The sequence below is a fragment of the Protopterus annectens genome, chromosome 11.part0 (genome assembly GCF_019279795.1).
Source record: "Protopterus annectens isolate FY-2018-M chromosome 11.part0, PAN1.0, whole genome shotgun sequence".
Classification (NCBI taxonomy): Eukaryota; Metazoa; Chordata; order Ceratodontiformes; family Protopteridae; genus Protopterus; species Protopterus annectens.
Genome location: NC_056745.1, coordinates 12033335 through 12050855, shown reverse-complemented (window position 1 = coordinate 12050855; position 17521 = coordinate 12033335). Strand labels below are relative to the sequence as shown.

The window sequence follows — 17521 nt, the reverse complement described above, 5'->3', positions numbered from 1 at the left end:
CCCTTATTTTCACATCCACTTCTAAGGCAGTTCCTCAGAGGGGCAAAAAATATTAGGCCCCCCAGGAGAGTACCTACACCAACATGGGACCTCAATTTTGTTCTGGAAAAACTTACGCTACCTCCCTTTGAACCAGCTTTCTCTGCTCATCTTAAGTTTATATCATGGAAGACTGCCCTGCTGCTAGCAATAACTTCAGCCAGAAGAGTCTCAGAGCTGCAGGCACTAATGGCAGTGGAACCTTTCCTCATTTTCCATCAAGACAGAGTTTCTCTACAAACTAATCCTTCCTTCATGCCTAAAGTGATATCCAGTGTGGCTTTAAATCAAACCATCCACTTACCCACCTTCTTTCCAAATCCACAGAACAAAGGAGAAAGACTCCTGCATTCCTTGGACATTCACAGGCAACTTCGTTACTACTTGGATAAAACTAAGGTTTTCAGAAAATCTGACCAGCTCTTTGTATCCTATGCTACAGCTTCACAAGGGAAGGCTATATCAAAGCAGACCATTTCGATCAAAACAGACCATTTCAAAATGGATAGGACATTGCATTCGTTTTTGCTATCCCCATCATGGAAAACCAGTTCCTGCTACCATAAGGCCCCACTCTACCAGGGCAACAGCTACATCTACAGCCTTTCTCAGGGGGGTCCCAACCAAAGAGATTTTGGAAGCTGCAACTTGGAGTTCAGTACACACCTTCACCAAACACTACCACTTACCACTTTACTCTAAGACTAGAGCTGGCTTCGCCACTGCAGTTCTGCAGGACCTTCTAGCCTCCTCTAACCCTCTTTGACTCCTCCTCCCATCCTTAGCTTTGGGATTCTACCCAAGTGTGATGACTGCAGCAGGGTAACACGATGAACATAGTACAGTTTTGTACCTACGATAAATGTAGATGTTCAAGTGTACACCCTGCTGCAGTCCAGGTTACCCTCCCTCCATCCCCTCTGATCTAACTGACTAAAGCTTTACAATACCTTCCTGATGTATTTGCCTATAGCTGGAGGGATGTTGTATTTGTGCTAAATTTTTTAGATTGGTACTAATTACTGACCACCTTTTTGGGGGCACCTGACATCTGGGGCAAGAAAAACTGAAGAAAATGGCGTCGGATGCATTATATATACCTCTGGCGCACTGACGTCAGGGAAGAAGTGACAGCAACCGACACCAGACCAAGACTTTGGAATTCAGGCCGACTGCGGGACCACCTGACGACAAGATAACCCAAGTGTGATGACTGCAGCAGGGTGTACACTCGAACATCTACATTTATGGTAGGTACAAAACTGTACTTTTCTGTTTCTCCATTCTTAAAAAACATTATTCTTCTTTTCTGAAGCTTAACATGTTTTAATATCTTTTTATTTTTAGCAAACAACGTACTTTAACTTCTAGACTGTTTGCTATATCACTTTTGTAGGATCAGGCAAGGTGTTGACTGGTGTGTTACTCCACCAGTAACCATCCCTTTGTTTGATTCATCTCTCTTTCCTAGTTTTTAACCAATGATTGTTAGTTTTCTATTCTAGAATCCAGTACAGTTGCATGTAATTCATTCAACAGACAATCACTCTTTATAAATATTTATCCATGGGACGTACCAGACTTAAGCAGTATCTAGTATGCAGACGACATGGTATTTACCTCTGCTCATGGGTCCTCCCTATGTTTAACTACATTACTACAAAATTAAGTTACCGTCATTTGAAACTGGCTTTTCAAAACCAAATTAACTATCAATATTTAGTAAATCAACAGTCGTGGTTTTTATTACTGCTGTAATATTAGCCAATATGTCTGCATCGGTTAGTGCAGATCCACTTGGTAATATGCTCCCTTTTTCTAAATATGACAGTTATCTTGGAGTCCTAGTATCTGATACTCTTTCTTTCCGTATTCATACAGACCTTACTAGTTTCAAAGCACTGTATCCTCTCACTCCATATGTTAGAAAAGAAATAGCCACTAATGATATCCATCCCAAGAACTGAATACTACTGCCCATTACTGCCCCTTTATCTGGCCACAATACTCCCATCTTACAAACAACCAAAAGTCAATTCTAAGGCTTATCCACCTCATCAACTCCTTGTTGAATGATGTAAATGACTACCTGTACACTAGGTATTGCTTTCTTCGAAACATGCATATCTATAAACTGATTAATAAATGTTACTGTTTATCCATAGCAAATGCGTTAAATGTATTTATTTTTTCATATGCCCATATAAGCAGTTCTTCAGTTAATCTTTGTAAACCGTCGCCCTAACTAATCACTTCAGAAGAATTTTTCTATAGGCTTGTTCCTGTTGCATGGAGCCATCTGTCGAAAGAAGTTACCACCTTAGAAAATCTCTTTCCCTTTTTAAGAAAAAGTTGAAGGAACATTTACAGAATAAATGCACATATTTTAAAGATGTTGTTTATTTTTTAATTTATTTGACATTTGTTTACTGGAAAAGTCCAACTGGGTATGAGCCCATTTTCAGCGGACGCTGATGGAGAAAAGCTCCACGGTACACATTAAATAGAATTTAAAAAATCAAACAATGTTACAAATATTAAGACAATAACAAAGTAGTACAATTAGTGAATACAATGAAGAAAATAACCAAAATATAAGGCAAGCAATGAAGTTGATCAAACATTATATACAAAATAGAAGAGAGTTCCTAATATGTATGTTACATAACCATGCATGAAAATGTATAACAATAAGTTATAGATTGTAAAAGCCATATACACTTCATGGCAGGAGAACTGCGTAGTAAATTTCAGTCATAAATTCTGGGATATGTAAAGGTTAGTGTATGATTATAAAGAAACAACATTAGAATGTTAAAGAATTAGAAAGAAGTGAGGCTAGAACGTTTCATATGTTTCTTGCTCATTTCAAGCCTTGAATGATATTTGTCCTCTACTTGACTAGCCTATTTAAGATTCACTGTTTACTTGTTAAAGTCTTATACTTTGTAAATATTATATATGATTTATATAGCCATTTATTTTGCCATATTGCCCTGTTCAAATGTTATATAATTGCACATGTAGGCTGTTTATCATGTTTCTGTTAATATTGGTAATATAGTCAAGAATTCACTTCTTTACCAATGATTTCTTGAGATTCCTACAGGTTAAAAGATAAGAAGAAAGAGCTTGTATGTTTTCCATTTATTACAAGGGATTTTTATCTGCCTTGTTTTTTCTTCAGAAAATTTGCTCTCCTCCCAAGATTTATTAAAATAATTTCATCTCTTACATATATCTCTACTTATGTCTTTTATTGTAGAATCTCCATCTTGAATTATTGATTCACTGTGCTACAAAGCTCTGCCAATATTTTTGTTTGTAAAATTCACATTGGTGTTTTTTTAAGCATTTGTTTTTTTTACAACCTTTTACATTTTATTCATGTTCTGAGATATACATAAGATGGTTGGAACAATATGATAATCTACTGTTTCAACCATTGTCTCATGACACTCAGAACAGACAGAGGTCAGAAACTGAGATAGGAAGTGTATTAGAGGTTCAGATGTGTGATGACTGTAGTGGAAGGTGTTCAAAAATAAAGCTAACATACTCATATGAGGAGGATGTTAGAGATGGTTGATTACGTATTACTGCAATGCACTTGTTTGTTAAAGGTTACATTTTTATGCAGAAAATCATTGTTCAGTGAAGATATTATTTGGTAAATAATATTACTTCTGATGCTACATTGTACAAATTTGCTGTCATAATGTTTATATGAAGGGAAACAATATTTTGTGTAGGTAATTCTCATATTATGATAAGGGATCATTAACCCTCTCCTTAAGTCTGCAGGGGCACACATTGCTGTGTAAGTCCATGTGAAATGTCTATGCAGAAGGATCATGGAAATTCTGACTGTATCAGCAGCTTCGCAGACAGAACGAGATCTACAAGATACAACGTAGTTCAGAAGAAGAACAAGCTGTGTAACAACACAGAACATGACAGAGCATTTAGCCAGGAGAATGAACGACAAATGAATCTACAAAATGATAAAGTAGAGAAGAGTTTCAGATTTCCTGGTAGATTTTTAAAATATCATCAAACTTATGGCAGGAAGAGATCTACAAAGATGTACCATACCCACATCATAAGCAACCCTAAAATGTCTGAAGGAATTAAAGAGCTGGATGAAAAGGAAGTCAGCCTGGTAACACATGAGAATATCTTAACTGGAGAAAAACAATGCAGCTACACAGAAGACATTAAAAGCATTTTACAGCAGGTCTGCCCTGCAGTACATGAGAAGGTAGACACAGCGGGTGACAACCCTAAACATTTGAGTAAATTAAAACAGGAGAAGCAATTTAAATGTGCAGTGTGCGACAAGATTTACAAAAGAAAGCACAGCCTCCAATACCATGAGAAAACCCATACTTCTGACAGGCCGTACAAGTGTGCCATATGTAACAAATGTTTTAGAACCAAGGGCCATCTTACAAACCATGAGACAACTCACGTTGATGACAGGCCATATAAATGTGTCAACTGCGACAGAAGTTTTACACTAAAGAGTTCTCTCACCGTGCATGAAAGAAGAATCCACACTGGTCATAGACCATATAAATGTACTACATGTGACAGGGGTTTTTTATGGCAATGTCATCTAACATACCATGAGAAAACTCACAGTGAGAAGGAGCCATATAAATGTGCCACATGTGACAAAAAGTTTATATGGAAGTGCCATCTTGAATACCATGAGAAAAATCACAGTGAGGACATTCCATTTAAATGTGCCACATGTGACAAGAGTTTTAAAAACAAGAGCCAACTCATGTGCCATGAGAAAACCCACAATGGGCCATATAAGTGTAAGACATGTGACAAGAGATGTAGATGTAAGAGTGAACTCACGAATCACGAGAGAGCCCACAATGATGACAGACCGTATAAATGTGTCACATGCAACAAAAGCTTTAGAGTGAAAATAACCCTCACATGCCATGAGAAAATCCACACTGGTGATAGACCATATAAATGTGCCACATGTGGTAAAACTTTTACAAGGAGCTTTGCCCTTGCATCCCATAATAAAATCCACACTGGTGAAAAGCCATATAAGTGTAAAACATGTGGCAAGAGCTTTAGGTGGAAGATGACCCTGATACGCCATGAGAGAGCCCATACTGGTGTCTGAAAATACATTTGACAGTATCCCACATTCATGGTTAAAAGAGTGCTTAAAATGTATATGATGCACCCTACACTGATGGATTACATTACAACGGCCATGAAACAGTGGCAAACCACTTTGAAGTTAAGCTGTGATAAAGAACAAATTATTATTCCACAGATAAAAATTCAGAGGGGGACATTCCAAGGTGAGTCTCTGTCACCACTGCTCTTTTGTCTTGCCCTTAACCCATTAAGCTGCCTGCTTAACAGATTAGGTCATGGCTACAGTTTGGCTCCCAGAAAACAATAAGTAAAGGCTTCTCATCTTCTTTTTGTGGATAATTTAAAACCATATAGTTCATCAGATATGGAACTAAAAGTACAACTGCAAGTGGTCAACATGTTTTTAGATGATATAAGAATGTCATTTGGTCTTGATAAATGTGCAAAACCAACCTTTAAATCAGAAAAGCTATAGCACCAAGAAAACCTCAGTTTGGGACAGGAATGTGATATAAAAGAACTTGAGCAAGAACAAAGTCCCAAGTTGTAAACCAATTTACTCTTCCTGTCCTAACTTAGGTTTTGGAGTAATTGACTGACCCTATAAGGTGTTGGATACATTAGACAGGAAAACAAGAAGGATGCTTCATGCTCATCAGATGATTTATAAAAATCAGTGCATACCAAGACTATACATTCTCCATTCTGAAGGAGGGATGGGCCTCCTTAAAACTGATTACATGTACAGATCTGCAGTCATGGGACTGCATACGGATCTGCTGACCTCACATGACCCAAATGTAGTAAAAGTTTTGAAACATGAGGAGAATAAATCTAAAATGACTTCCCTGCTTAGTTTAGCAGAAGCATGTCAGCATCAAGTAGGAATGGAAATCAAACCAGAAGTGGATAAAAATCAGGCAGCAACTGAATGTACCAAAACACAAAGGAAATAATATAAAGTGAAGGATCAGGTGGGAAGGCAAGAATTGTGGAAAATGCATAAATATAGTTGCAAGTACAGAAAACCTCTGGAAGAACCTAATGTCTATCAGGATCGAATGCAGGAATGGTTAAGGAGAGGTGAATTTAAACCAAAGGACGAAAGGTATTGGCAGCCCAAGATAGTGGTCTATGTACATGTTGGTTTACAAAGCCCATTGAACATGTGGGAGTAAGGTTTATAAAACAGAACTGGAAACAAGTCACACATCTTGTTGCTGTTTGTGATATATTAATGGCAAAAAGACTGTATACTGACAGGCATATAAATGTGGCAATACTTTTGCAATAGAGAGTGTGCAGACATTATAATACTGAAGTAGATGAAAAACACTGGAAACATGAGCCACAAAGCATCATAGAAAATGATGAAGTTTATATCACATGGGATCACCCATTACCAATAGTTCAAAAGATAGATGGGAGAAAACCAGATATAGTGGTCCATGAAAAGAAGGCAAAAGTAGCATTGGTCACCCAGTGACTACATTGTCTTATGTACAGAGAGACACAAGGTCATAAAACATCAGGATTTTAGGCAGAAAGAATTTATACTCATACTTGGATATGTTACCAATCCATGTAACTCCATACAAATTGCAGAAGGAGTTATTACTGAGCATATTGCGGGTGCTATGAAGAGCAATTCTGGCTAACATCAAAGATTGAAACAATACCAATTTCATAAACTTTAATCATATTTTGACTTCGGAATGGGATCCATTCCTGACATAGTATTAGAAACCCAAAAGAGTTGGAGAGATTAAAAAAAGTGTCCAAATGAAGCGATGATGAAATCAGCAAGAAAAGGAAAGTAGTATTGCTGGAACCGAATCAATTCTCAAGTCTTGGTGAGTACCTTCATGTGGTGGACCCTGATTTCACAAAGTCTCACCAAGGAGACGCATATATCTTGGAGAGAGAGGTAGGTTAAAAAAGTTTAAAAAAAAAGACAACTGGGTGCACAAGTCCCAGAATAGAACATCCTGGTGTGCACACTAGTGACAGGAATGGAAGAAGTGACAGCATAAAATCATCAAGACACAGAAACATCCCTGCAACAGGGTTAGTCCAGGCTCTGTGGGAAGAAGTAGTAGCCTACAAAAAACACAAAAATTGGCAGACCAAAAAAAGAGATATAAAGATGACAGAGAGGATTATTGAGGAAGAAACTGTGTATTTCTTACTATTATGCAAGAATCCTAAAATTTCCAGGTAAAAGATATTCAGAAAGACTAAGAGAGAAATTAAAGAAAAATACTTGCACAAGAAAAACTGTCAAAAAGCTTCAAATAAGAAATTTGCATTCATTAATACAACAGATCTATGAAAACATTATATAGACAAAGAAACTTTGTGCTGCTTGGGAAAAGAAGTGACAAAGGAAATATGAAAATATAAAGAACAGAGAACCCAAAGATTTTTAAAAGATATTGAAAAAAAATATGGACATGGGGGAAAAAGAGATCTGATATGATGCAAATTATTCAATGTGACAAAAATCAGCCTCAAAGATATTTGAGGAAAAGTGTAGGCAAAGGTACGCAGATATGCATAATTTCACAATAGAAAGTATAACAAAACAACGTGGAGTAGAGGATTAGTAAGGTAGCGTTACGTAGATACTGAAGTCATGGATTACCTGCAGACTGAGGGACTTAATGTATAAAATACAACAGACAATGTCGCAGGATGATGGAACAATGAGTCCCCAAATTAAGAAGCAGCGACTGGAGGACAGGACACATTTGAAGAAGAAATATGGACATGGGAAAGGAAAAAGAGATTTAATACAGTGCGATGTTTATGTAAAGCAGAAAGCAAAACTAATCAATATTAAAAGCAGCATCAAAGGTATCCGAAGAAAAATTCAGGCAAAAGCACCAGGATACGAAACCAAAAGGGGGGAAATAGAAAAGCCGGACTGGTAATGGAGAAGTTAAAGAAATAGAAACTGAAGTATGGATTACCTGTGAAGTGAAGCATTTAGTTTATAAAATCCAATGCAGGTAAAGTCAAAGCATAATGGAATAGTGAGTCTCCAATTAAGGAGAAACAGGTGGAACCAAGGCACTTGAAGACCTGCCACATGAAGGTGCTCTGGAGTCTTCTGTAGGAAAGTGGTGCAAAAGTTCACTTGGAATTGCACAGCAAGGGAAGGAGCAGAAAATAGTGACACCTCTGATGCAGACAATGGTGTGAAGTAATAGGGTTATAAGCTCCTGTATGAAGGAGCAACAGATGGTGCGGGATGCATCTGAAAAGGATATGTCACAAGAAGATGTTTTGGAACTTTCTGTAGAATGCCGGCAGGAAACTGAGAACAAAGAACATACCGTCATTGTAGAAGAAAATGACTAAAGGAAGAGTTGCTTCATTTGATAGAGGTAGGTGTATTAAGGGCCGTGAAATAAATAGACTGCAGAAAGTAAATAAGGCCCAAAATGTTAACGTTTGGTAAAACGGATCAACACAGTAATCAGGACTATTAAGAGAACTTCATGTAATATGATAGAAATAAGTACATAGTACTGTACAGATAAATTACTAACAGGTACAGTAGTGCTACAAAAACATAGTGCAATAAGGGAAAGGAAGCGACCCTGCTTCACTGGAAGTGCTGCATTTCTGTAAGTCAAATGGTACACGGGTTACTCACTCTAAAGACCTTACCTGGTATGTGGCATCAATAGAACTTGCTACAGGAACAGATTTGGCTCCCAGAGATTACCACACCTTTGGAACAGACTCCCACTTCATGTCAAACAGAGCACCTCATTGGTCCTCTTCAAATGCAATCTAGACAATTGGATGAGTAACTGTACATTCACCCTGGGGGTTCCACCTGTGTCCCTCTTAGACATGGGCATTAGATGCTGATCTTGGAAATAAGGGTAGAACTTGGCTAGGTTTGTAAGAGCCTTAGGGCCATTAGCCTAGTAACTTCCTGTGATCCTGTGAAGAAATAAAATGCCATCATGGAAGCATCAATCAGAGAAAATTATAAAGCAATTAATATAAGTGTGACTATTAGAAGAACGTAGAAGAGGGAACAGATCAACAAAAATATTTAGAAAGACACGGTAAAAGCAACACACAATATCAAAACAGACCAGGATCTATAACACACTGTTACAAATAATAAACTAAAGGTATCAGCACAGACAGAAAGCCTTAGAAGATGCACAGATAAATAACAAGAAAAAGTACAAAATAAACACTTCATTGATGACCCATAAAAGTTTTATAGAGAACTGGGAAACAAAGCAAAAGGAATATAAACACCACCAAAAAAGAAGAAATAAGACCTTGTAGAATACAAAGTTGTTGAATGGATAAAAGAATTAAATGAAATTGTAAGGAATTTAAATGCAGAGGACATAAAATGCTGTGAAGTAACAGCCAGAGAAATTGAAACAGAACTAAGAAAAGCTCCCAAATGGAAAATCCCAGCCTGTATGCAATACCTAACTTCTGGCTTAAAGGCTAACATCTTTACACAATGATTTATCCCTAAGTAGGAATTACTCATTTGTGCATCCCCAAGACATGTCAACCAGGTTAACAACAGGAAAAATCATACTCCTCCTTAAGATTGAATCTGAAAGCCATCCCAAAAACTGTAAACCAATAACTTGCCTTCCAATGATCTACAAACTACATACTGGAACTGATATAAACAATGTTTATAGTCATTTAGAAAAAAAACTCAATCATGGCAATAGAACAAAAGGGTAACAAAAAAGTCATATGGAACAAAGGATCATTTGTTGTGAAATAAAGCCATAATGGAGAATTATAAAAAGGGGACAAATCTAACTATGGCATGGATAGATTACAAAAGTGCATATAACAGCATCCAACATTCATGGATAAAGGAGTGCTTACAGATGTGTAAGATGCACCATACATTGATCAATTACATTACACCGATTATGAAACAATGACAAACCATGTTGCAGTTAAGCCTTGCTAAAGGGCAAATTATTATCCCATGAATAAAAATTCAGAAAGAGATATTCAGGATGATTCTTTGGCACCACGTCTGTTTTGTCTTGCCCTTAACTAATTAAGCTGTTTTTTAACAGATTAGATCAAGGTTACAATTTATCTCCCAGGAAACAACCTTGCTTAAAGACTTTTCATGTACTTTTTGTGGATGACCTAAAACTGTATAGTTCATCAGACAAGGAACTGAAAGTACAACTGCAAGTTGTTAAAACTTTCTCAGATGATTTAAGAATGTCATTTGGTCGTGATAAATGTGCAAAAGCAACATTTAAAGGATGAAAACTGCAGCACCAAGAAGACATCGATTTGGGACAGAAATGTCATATGAAAGAACTTGAGCAAGACAGAGTATGTCAGTATTTGGAAACTCATTAAGGTTTGACAAAACATGAGCAAATGTGTGTAAAACTCAGTAAGGAATACTTCAGGAGACTATGAGTAATACTGAAATGGCCTTGACATTAGGAATAAAGAGCGATCTGTGAACTCATTTTCTTTTCCTGTTCTAATTTACAGTTTTGTGGTGATTGACTGGCATTAAAAGGTGTTGGATCAGATGGACAGGAAAACAAGAAAAATGCATCCCACTTATCAAGTGATATATACAAATCAGTGCATACCAAGGTTATATATTCCTGTCTCCAAAGGAGGTATGGACTTCCTGCAAACTGATTACATGTATATATCTGCAGTTATGGGACTGCATACATAAATGTTGACCTCATCAGATCCTAACATAGTGAATGTTTTAAAACATGAGATGAAGTCTAAGATGACCTCTCTGCTTAGTTTAACAGAAGTATTCTGGTGTCAAGCTGGAATGTAAACCAAACCAGAATTAGACATAAATCAGATGGCAAGTTAATGTGCCAAAAAACAAAAGAAAGTATATATAGAGAGAAAGATCAGATGAGAAGGAAAGGAATGTGGAAAAGACAAAACTATTGTGGCAACTACAAGCTCATGTTGATCAGAAGTTGACACAGGAATAGTTAAGGCGAATTCAGTTGAAACCAAACGATGAAAGCTTAATAATGTCACCCCAGAATAGTGGACTATGTGCTTGTTGATTTACAAAGTTCATTGAACATGTGGGAGAAACAGACAAATGTAGGTTCTGTAAAAAGTATTGCACAGAACAGGGCCTGTTTACCGAAAGGCACAGTAATGTGCCCAGACTGTGGCACTGAGGATTGTGCAAACTCTACAATATGAAAGTAGCTGAGAAACACTGGAAACATGAGCCACAAGGCATTATAGACAATGATGGTGTACATCACATGGGATCACCTGTTACCAACAATTCAGAAAATGGATGTGAGAAAAAAACAGATGTAGCAGTCTATAAAAAAGAGAAAAGTAGCTTTGATCTTTGGAATTGTGACACCTAATGATTGTTTTACATACAGAGAGACATAATGTAATAAAATATCATGATTTGTAGGCAGAAATGAGAGCAATGTCGAAGAGAGGTACCTAGATGGTTCCAGTAGTAGTAAGAACAATGGGTCTAATAAAGAATTGACAGTGATTCTTAGATATGCTACCAACTCCATATGAATTATAGAAGGTGTCAGTTCTGGGCACATTGTGGGTGCAACAAAGAACACTTCTGGCTAACATCAAAGATTGAAACAGTACTCATTTCATGCATTTATTTATATTCTGACTTAGCAATGGGGTCCATTCCCATCATGGTATTAGAAACCTAAAAGACTTGGAAATACAAGGCTGACTGACGAGCCATATAAATGTGCCATACGTGGTAAGAGTTTAAGTTGAAGGTGACCCTCACAGACCATGAGAAATCCCACAGTGGTGGTCTGTAGAGAAGGGCATAGATAATCAGAAACCCTTAGAAAGATAAATGTGAGAAAATCAACATAATCAAGACAAATCAGGATTTATCTTACACCATCTCCAATAACAAGTTAAGTATACCAGCACAAGCAGAAGAAGTTAGAAGGTACATATTAAACTGCAAAGGAAAAATACTAAACACGCAATTTGTTGATGACCCAAAACATTGTACAGATAATTAAGAAATAAAACAGGTATAGTAGTACCAGTTAAAAAAGAAGTCAAAGCATTTTGGAGAAGTGTTTATGAGCTCCTGGTAATGATAAAGACACTGAATGGACAGAAGAGATACAAGAAACAGTAAGAAAAGGTGAAAAGAAACAGTGGATATGAAATGGAATGAAATAATGCCCAGAGAAACTGAGACAAAAATTTAAAAAAGGTCTCTAAATGGAAAACCCCAGGTCCAGGTGTAGTACCATGTTTTGGCTGAAGGTATAAATGTTGGTCCACAGTGAAATGGCTTTTTGTAAATATTACTTATATGCACATCCTGAACCAACAACAGCATGATTAAAAACAAGATAAACTATACTTCTCCTTAAAAATGAACCTGCAGACCTTCCCAAGAACTGTAGACCAATAACTTGACTTCCAGCAGTATGTATGTGATATACCATAAATGATGCAGGCAGAGCTTGTAGTCACTTAGAAGAAAAAATAAACACAGTGGCAAGGCAAAAAGATAATAAAATAAAATTATATGGAGAAAATGATAATCTATTAGTAAACAAAACCACAATGGAGAACTGTAAAAGGGGGAGAATCTATGTGTGGAATGGATAGATTACAAAACGAATTGACTGCATTCCACATTTGTGGATTTTAGAATGCTTACTAATGTATAAAATATACCATGCATTGGTAAGTTGTGTAACAGTCACCTTGAAACTGTGGCAAACCTCTTTTCAGCTGACTCATGATTAGTGTAAAATTATGACCATAGGAATAAAAATTCAAAGAGGGATATTCCAGTCTGGCTCTCTGTCACCACTGTTGTTTTGCCTTCCCTTAACTCATTAGGCAGTTACAGCTGTTAGTTAGGCTGTCATGTTAACCCATAACAAACTGGGCTGTGGTTCAACTTGACTTCCAAAAACTAACCTTGCCCCATGACTTCTCATCTAGTTTTTTTGTGGATGCTTTAAAAGTGTATAAGTCATTAGGTAAGCAAGTGAAAGCATAATTATAAAACTATTTCAACTTTCTCTTTGACATATATATGACATCTGGTCTTGATAGATATGCAGAAGCAATATTATTGCAGGAAAACTGAAGTTTCAACAAAATATTTACCTGGAAGAGGACTAGAATACTGAAGAACTTGAAGAAGAGAGAATGTAAAAATATTTGGAAATAGATGAAGGGTCAACTGTACGCATGAGCAAATAGCTAAGCATCTGTAGACTGAAAGGCCAGTAATTTGACAAGATTGTTAGTTTGAAGATTGTGCAAACACTATGAATTACGGGTAGCTGAGAAGCACTGGAAATATGAACCACAAAAACTATTTGAAAATGAAGTACTGATCACATGGCATCATACAATACCAGCAATCAAGAAAGTAGAAGAAAACAAAGCATATCTTGTAGTCAAAGACTAAAGAACAAAATGAATGTTAATTACTGAAATAGTTACATCCAATAACTGTAGTGTTCTGCGAAGACAGAGCTATAAAATTCCAGGATATGCAAGCAGAAACTAAAGCAATGTGGAGCAAAGACACCAAGGGAAGTCCAGTAGTAGCAGAACCAGCAGGGTGAATAAAAATAATGTTGTAGCATACTTAAATATGGTACAGTGCAGATACTTACATATGAATTATAGGCAGCTCTGGATGCATTGTTGGTGACGAGAGGAGCATTCTTGACAAAAAACAAGTACGGAACATATACTAAGTTCATGAACTTTAATTGTACCATGACTTAGGAATGAAGTCTATTCCTGTCAAGGTATTAGAAATCCTAAGCACTTTTGTTAAAAAGAAAATAGAAAAGAAAAAATACTCTTGGCAAATATCAAAGATTGAAGTATTTCTGATTTCATGAACTTACTTTTCTTCTGATTAAAGAACAGGGTGCACTCATTCATTTTACTAAATATCTAAAGAAGTTAAAAAAGAAGAACGCTTATGCGTGTGCATGTGACAAGAAGTTTATATGGAAGGAGCAGCCTACATGCAATACAAAAGAACAACATTAAGGAATGAAGCAGCGTGAATTTAATGAACGTTAATAACTGCTCCTGGATGTGGGAGTGAGTGCATTATTGCTACAGAATTAAAATCCTGAAGATAAGACGAAATAAAAAGGTAGAATATCAATGTTTGAAGCAGTGCTGATTTCTTTAACTTTGTGATGTGTTAGAAATTATTCCTTTCCTCTCACAGCATTAACAACTTAAAACATTTGGTAAAATTGAAAACAGATAATGTATAGAAATGTCCAACATGTGACGAGTTTTCACTGAGAGAGCACTTTTCACAGCCCAAGAGAAAACTCACCATAGTGTCTGTTGAAGATAACAAAGAATGTGTGTAAATAAGAGAAATAAGAGGCAAAAGAAAGTGATGTTAAGATGGCAGATATAAAACAGAATGAAGACACCATCAACTTGTGACCAAGTTGACAGATTTTCCAGTGGAAAAATACCTGTCCACTCAATGATCTCAACCTCCTGCTATAGGAATTAACACCTATGCACCATGATTTACCTCTAATTTATTTATATGCACACCCTGAACTGACAGTAGCTTGGCTAGCAATAGATATTCTTAAAAATGAACACGTGTGCCATCTTTGGATATGTTCTCATTGCCTTCCACCAACATACGCTGCGATTGATGCAAAGATCATAGCCCTTTACATAAACGTGGCTTGGTTAAATCCACTGGACAGTGTTCCAAGTTCATGGATCATAGATAGACTGCTTACAGATGTAAAGAATAGACAGTGCAGTGACAAATAGCAATCGTTATGAAAAAAAAGCAAACAGCTTCACAGGTGAACATAGAAAGGGCAAATTACTATCTGAGCTGTAAAAAATGCACTCTGCAGTATCCCAGGGTAAATTCTCAGTCCCACAGCTGTTTTGACTTGCCTTCAACCCAGTAAGGTATTTACTCATTAAACTGGACTACAGATGCACCAAAAAAAAAAAATAACCTTGCCATATGATGAAACGAGAATGACATTTGGACTTGATAAATGTCCAAGAGCAACATTTGCAGCAGAAAAATTTTAATGATCACAAAAGTACAAACCTGGGAGAGGAATGTGATATAAAAGAACTGGAACAGGAGGGTGATTATAAGCATCTAGAAATAGTTGTTTATAAACATGGGAATAGGTGAAGGGTCACCCATACAACGTAAACAAATCAGAACTAAACTTAACAGAATATATTTCAAAAGTTTTAACCTAATACAGAAACTGCCTTGATATTTGAGAATAAAGTTCAGGCTGTAAGTTGGCTTCACCTCCCTAGTTTATCGTATTGCCAAGCAGACCCAGAAGTGTTGAATCAGTTCTGTAGGAAAACAAGAACAATCTTTCATGCCTATGAAATGTTATTTAAAAACATGTTTTTGGTAAGACTGTATATCCCTTGTTCTGAAGAAAGCATGGGTGTCCTTAAAATTGACTGTGTCTGCAGCCGTGGGACTCTCTCTCTCTCTCTTTCTCTTTATATATATATATATATATTTGTAGATATCAAATTCAAACATAGCGGAAACACGTCTGAGATGACTGCCTGGCTTGCTTTATTAAAACCATTTCAGAAAGGATTGGATCTGAATGAATTTTAACAGAAAGTAGGCAGCAGAGGCAAGTACGTGAAGTCAAAAGGGAAAGAGATAAAGACAAACTCATGTTCTGTAGTTCAGAAGTATTTTATCATACAAGTTGTCATTTAGCTTTGGTGCATCTTACTGGTCCCTAAAAGAATTGTATCATTTAGAAAGGAAAACAATAAAATTGTTTCATATTTGTCTCATGATATATAAAAATCACTCTGAAGCAAAATGTGAATCCCCCTACAAGAAAGAGGCACCTAACCTCCTTAAAACGGACTGCAGAACTGCACACATATGTTAAATATCACCATATCCACAATAGTGAATGTTCTGAATCATGAAGAATGGAAATCTTAAACTGGTAGCAGAACAAGAGAGAAAATATGAAACTCAAGCCAGAACTGGACAAGAAGCAGGTAGCAGCAGAAAGTACTATAACAGAAGAAGGAATTTAAGAATCATGACCAGGAGGAAAAAAAAGAAAACATTTAGAAAGCCCAGCTTTGCATTGCCTGATGTAAAGCCGTTCTGGAATAACTAATTGTTGATTAATGTTTAATTCATGAATGGCTGAAGAGAGATAAGCTTAACCAAATATGAAAGGCAAATAATATTAGCTCAAGACTGTGTACAGGATTGTTCACGTAACCTGTGGAGAAAGGAATGCTAGAAATGTGGACTCTGCAGTTGAAAAGTAGCAGAAATGTGCATATCTTGTAGCAAACTGTGATGTACTTATGAAAGAGGGTCATTGAACAGAAACACAAAACATTTCTGCATTGGAAATCATGCCAATATTATCGTATACAAGTAGTGAATAGTAGTCAAAAAGCACCGAAAGAATGAACCAGTAAGAGTTAACAAATATTAAATAATAATAATATGACATCATCATATGTCCACTCTTAAGAAAGTTGAAGTAGAAAACAGATATCATAATTAAAGAAAAATGGGCAATAGGATTTGAAATTATTAAAATAATCTGAGTTAGTGATTACTGTGGCCTGCATAGTGAAGCATATAACGTTATAAAACTTCAAGATATACTGCAAGAAAGGAAGATTTTCCAAGCATATTTAAATGCTACCAGTTTTGGTAATGCCCTATGAACTACAGAAGACATATCCTACCAATTTTGGTAATGCCATATGAACTGCAAAACATATCCTACCAGTTTTGGTAATGCCATATGAACTGCAGAAGACATATGCTGCCAGTTTTGGTAATGCCCTATGAAGTGCAGAAGACAGCAGCTGTGACATTACTGATGTTGCTGAGGCGATCTGTAGCAGGCCATGTTGACAGCAGTACTAACAACAAAATTACGTTTATTTAACATCGCTACTATGGGACCAGTCCGTACTGACAGCAGTACAGTTAACCACATCAGCTTCATGTCATAACCCAGGCAATGTTGACAGTGGTACAGTGACCTCTGCTTCAAGAAATAATCTTCCTGCAGTACCAGACCATGCTGAAAGTCATACTGTTAACCAGTTCAACTTCATGAAACCACCCTGTTACTGTATCGGACCATGCTGAAACTCAGTAAAACAAAATATCGCTCACAAAGAAGAATGAAAGAAACATGAAGAAGTGACAGGAATAACCCCATGTGAAAAGAAGAAAGGTGAAGTTTAATAAACCAACACCCATAACCACAATAACATGCTGAAAGTC

At 36.6% G+C, this 17521-nt stretch overlaps 1 protein-coding gene across 1 annotated transcript; it reads left to right on the top strand.

The window, feature by feature from the left end:
- Positions 1 to 3874: 3874 nt before the first annotated feature.
- On the top strand, positions 3875 to 5191 carry LOC122815971 (zinc finger protein 664-like). Its single transcript, XM_044088855.1, has one exon. It carries the CDS (start codon positions 3875 to 3877, stop codon positions 5189 to 5191), a length of 1317 nt encoding a protein of 438 aa, XP_043944790.1.
- The last annotated feature ends 12330 nt before the right edge of the window (positions 5192 to 17521 follow it).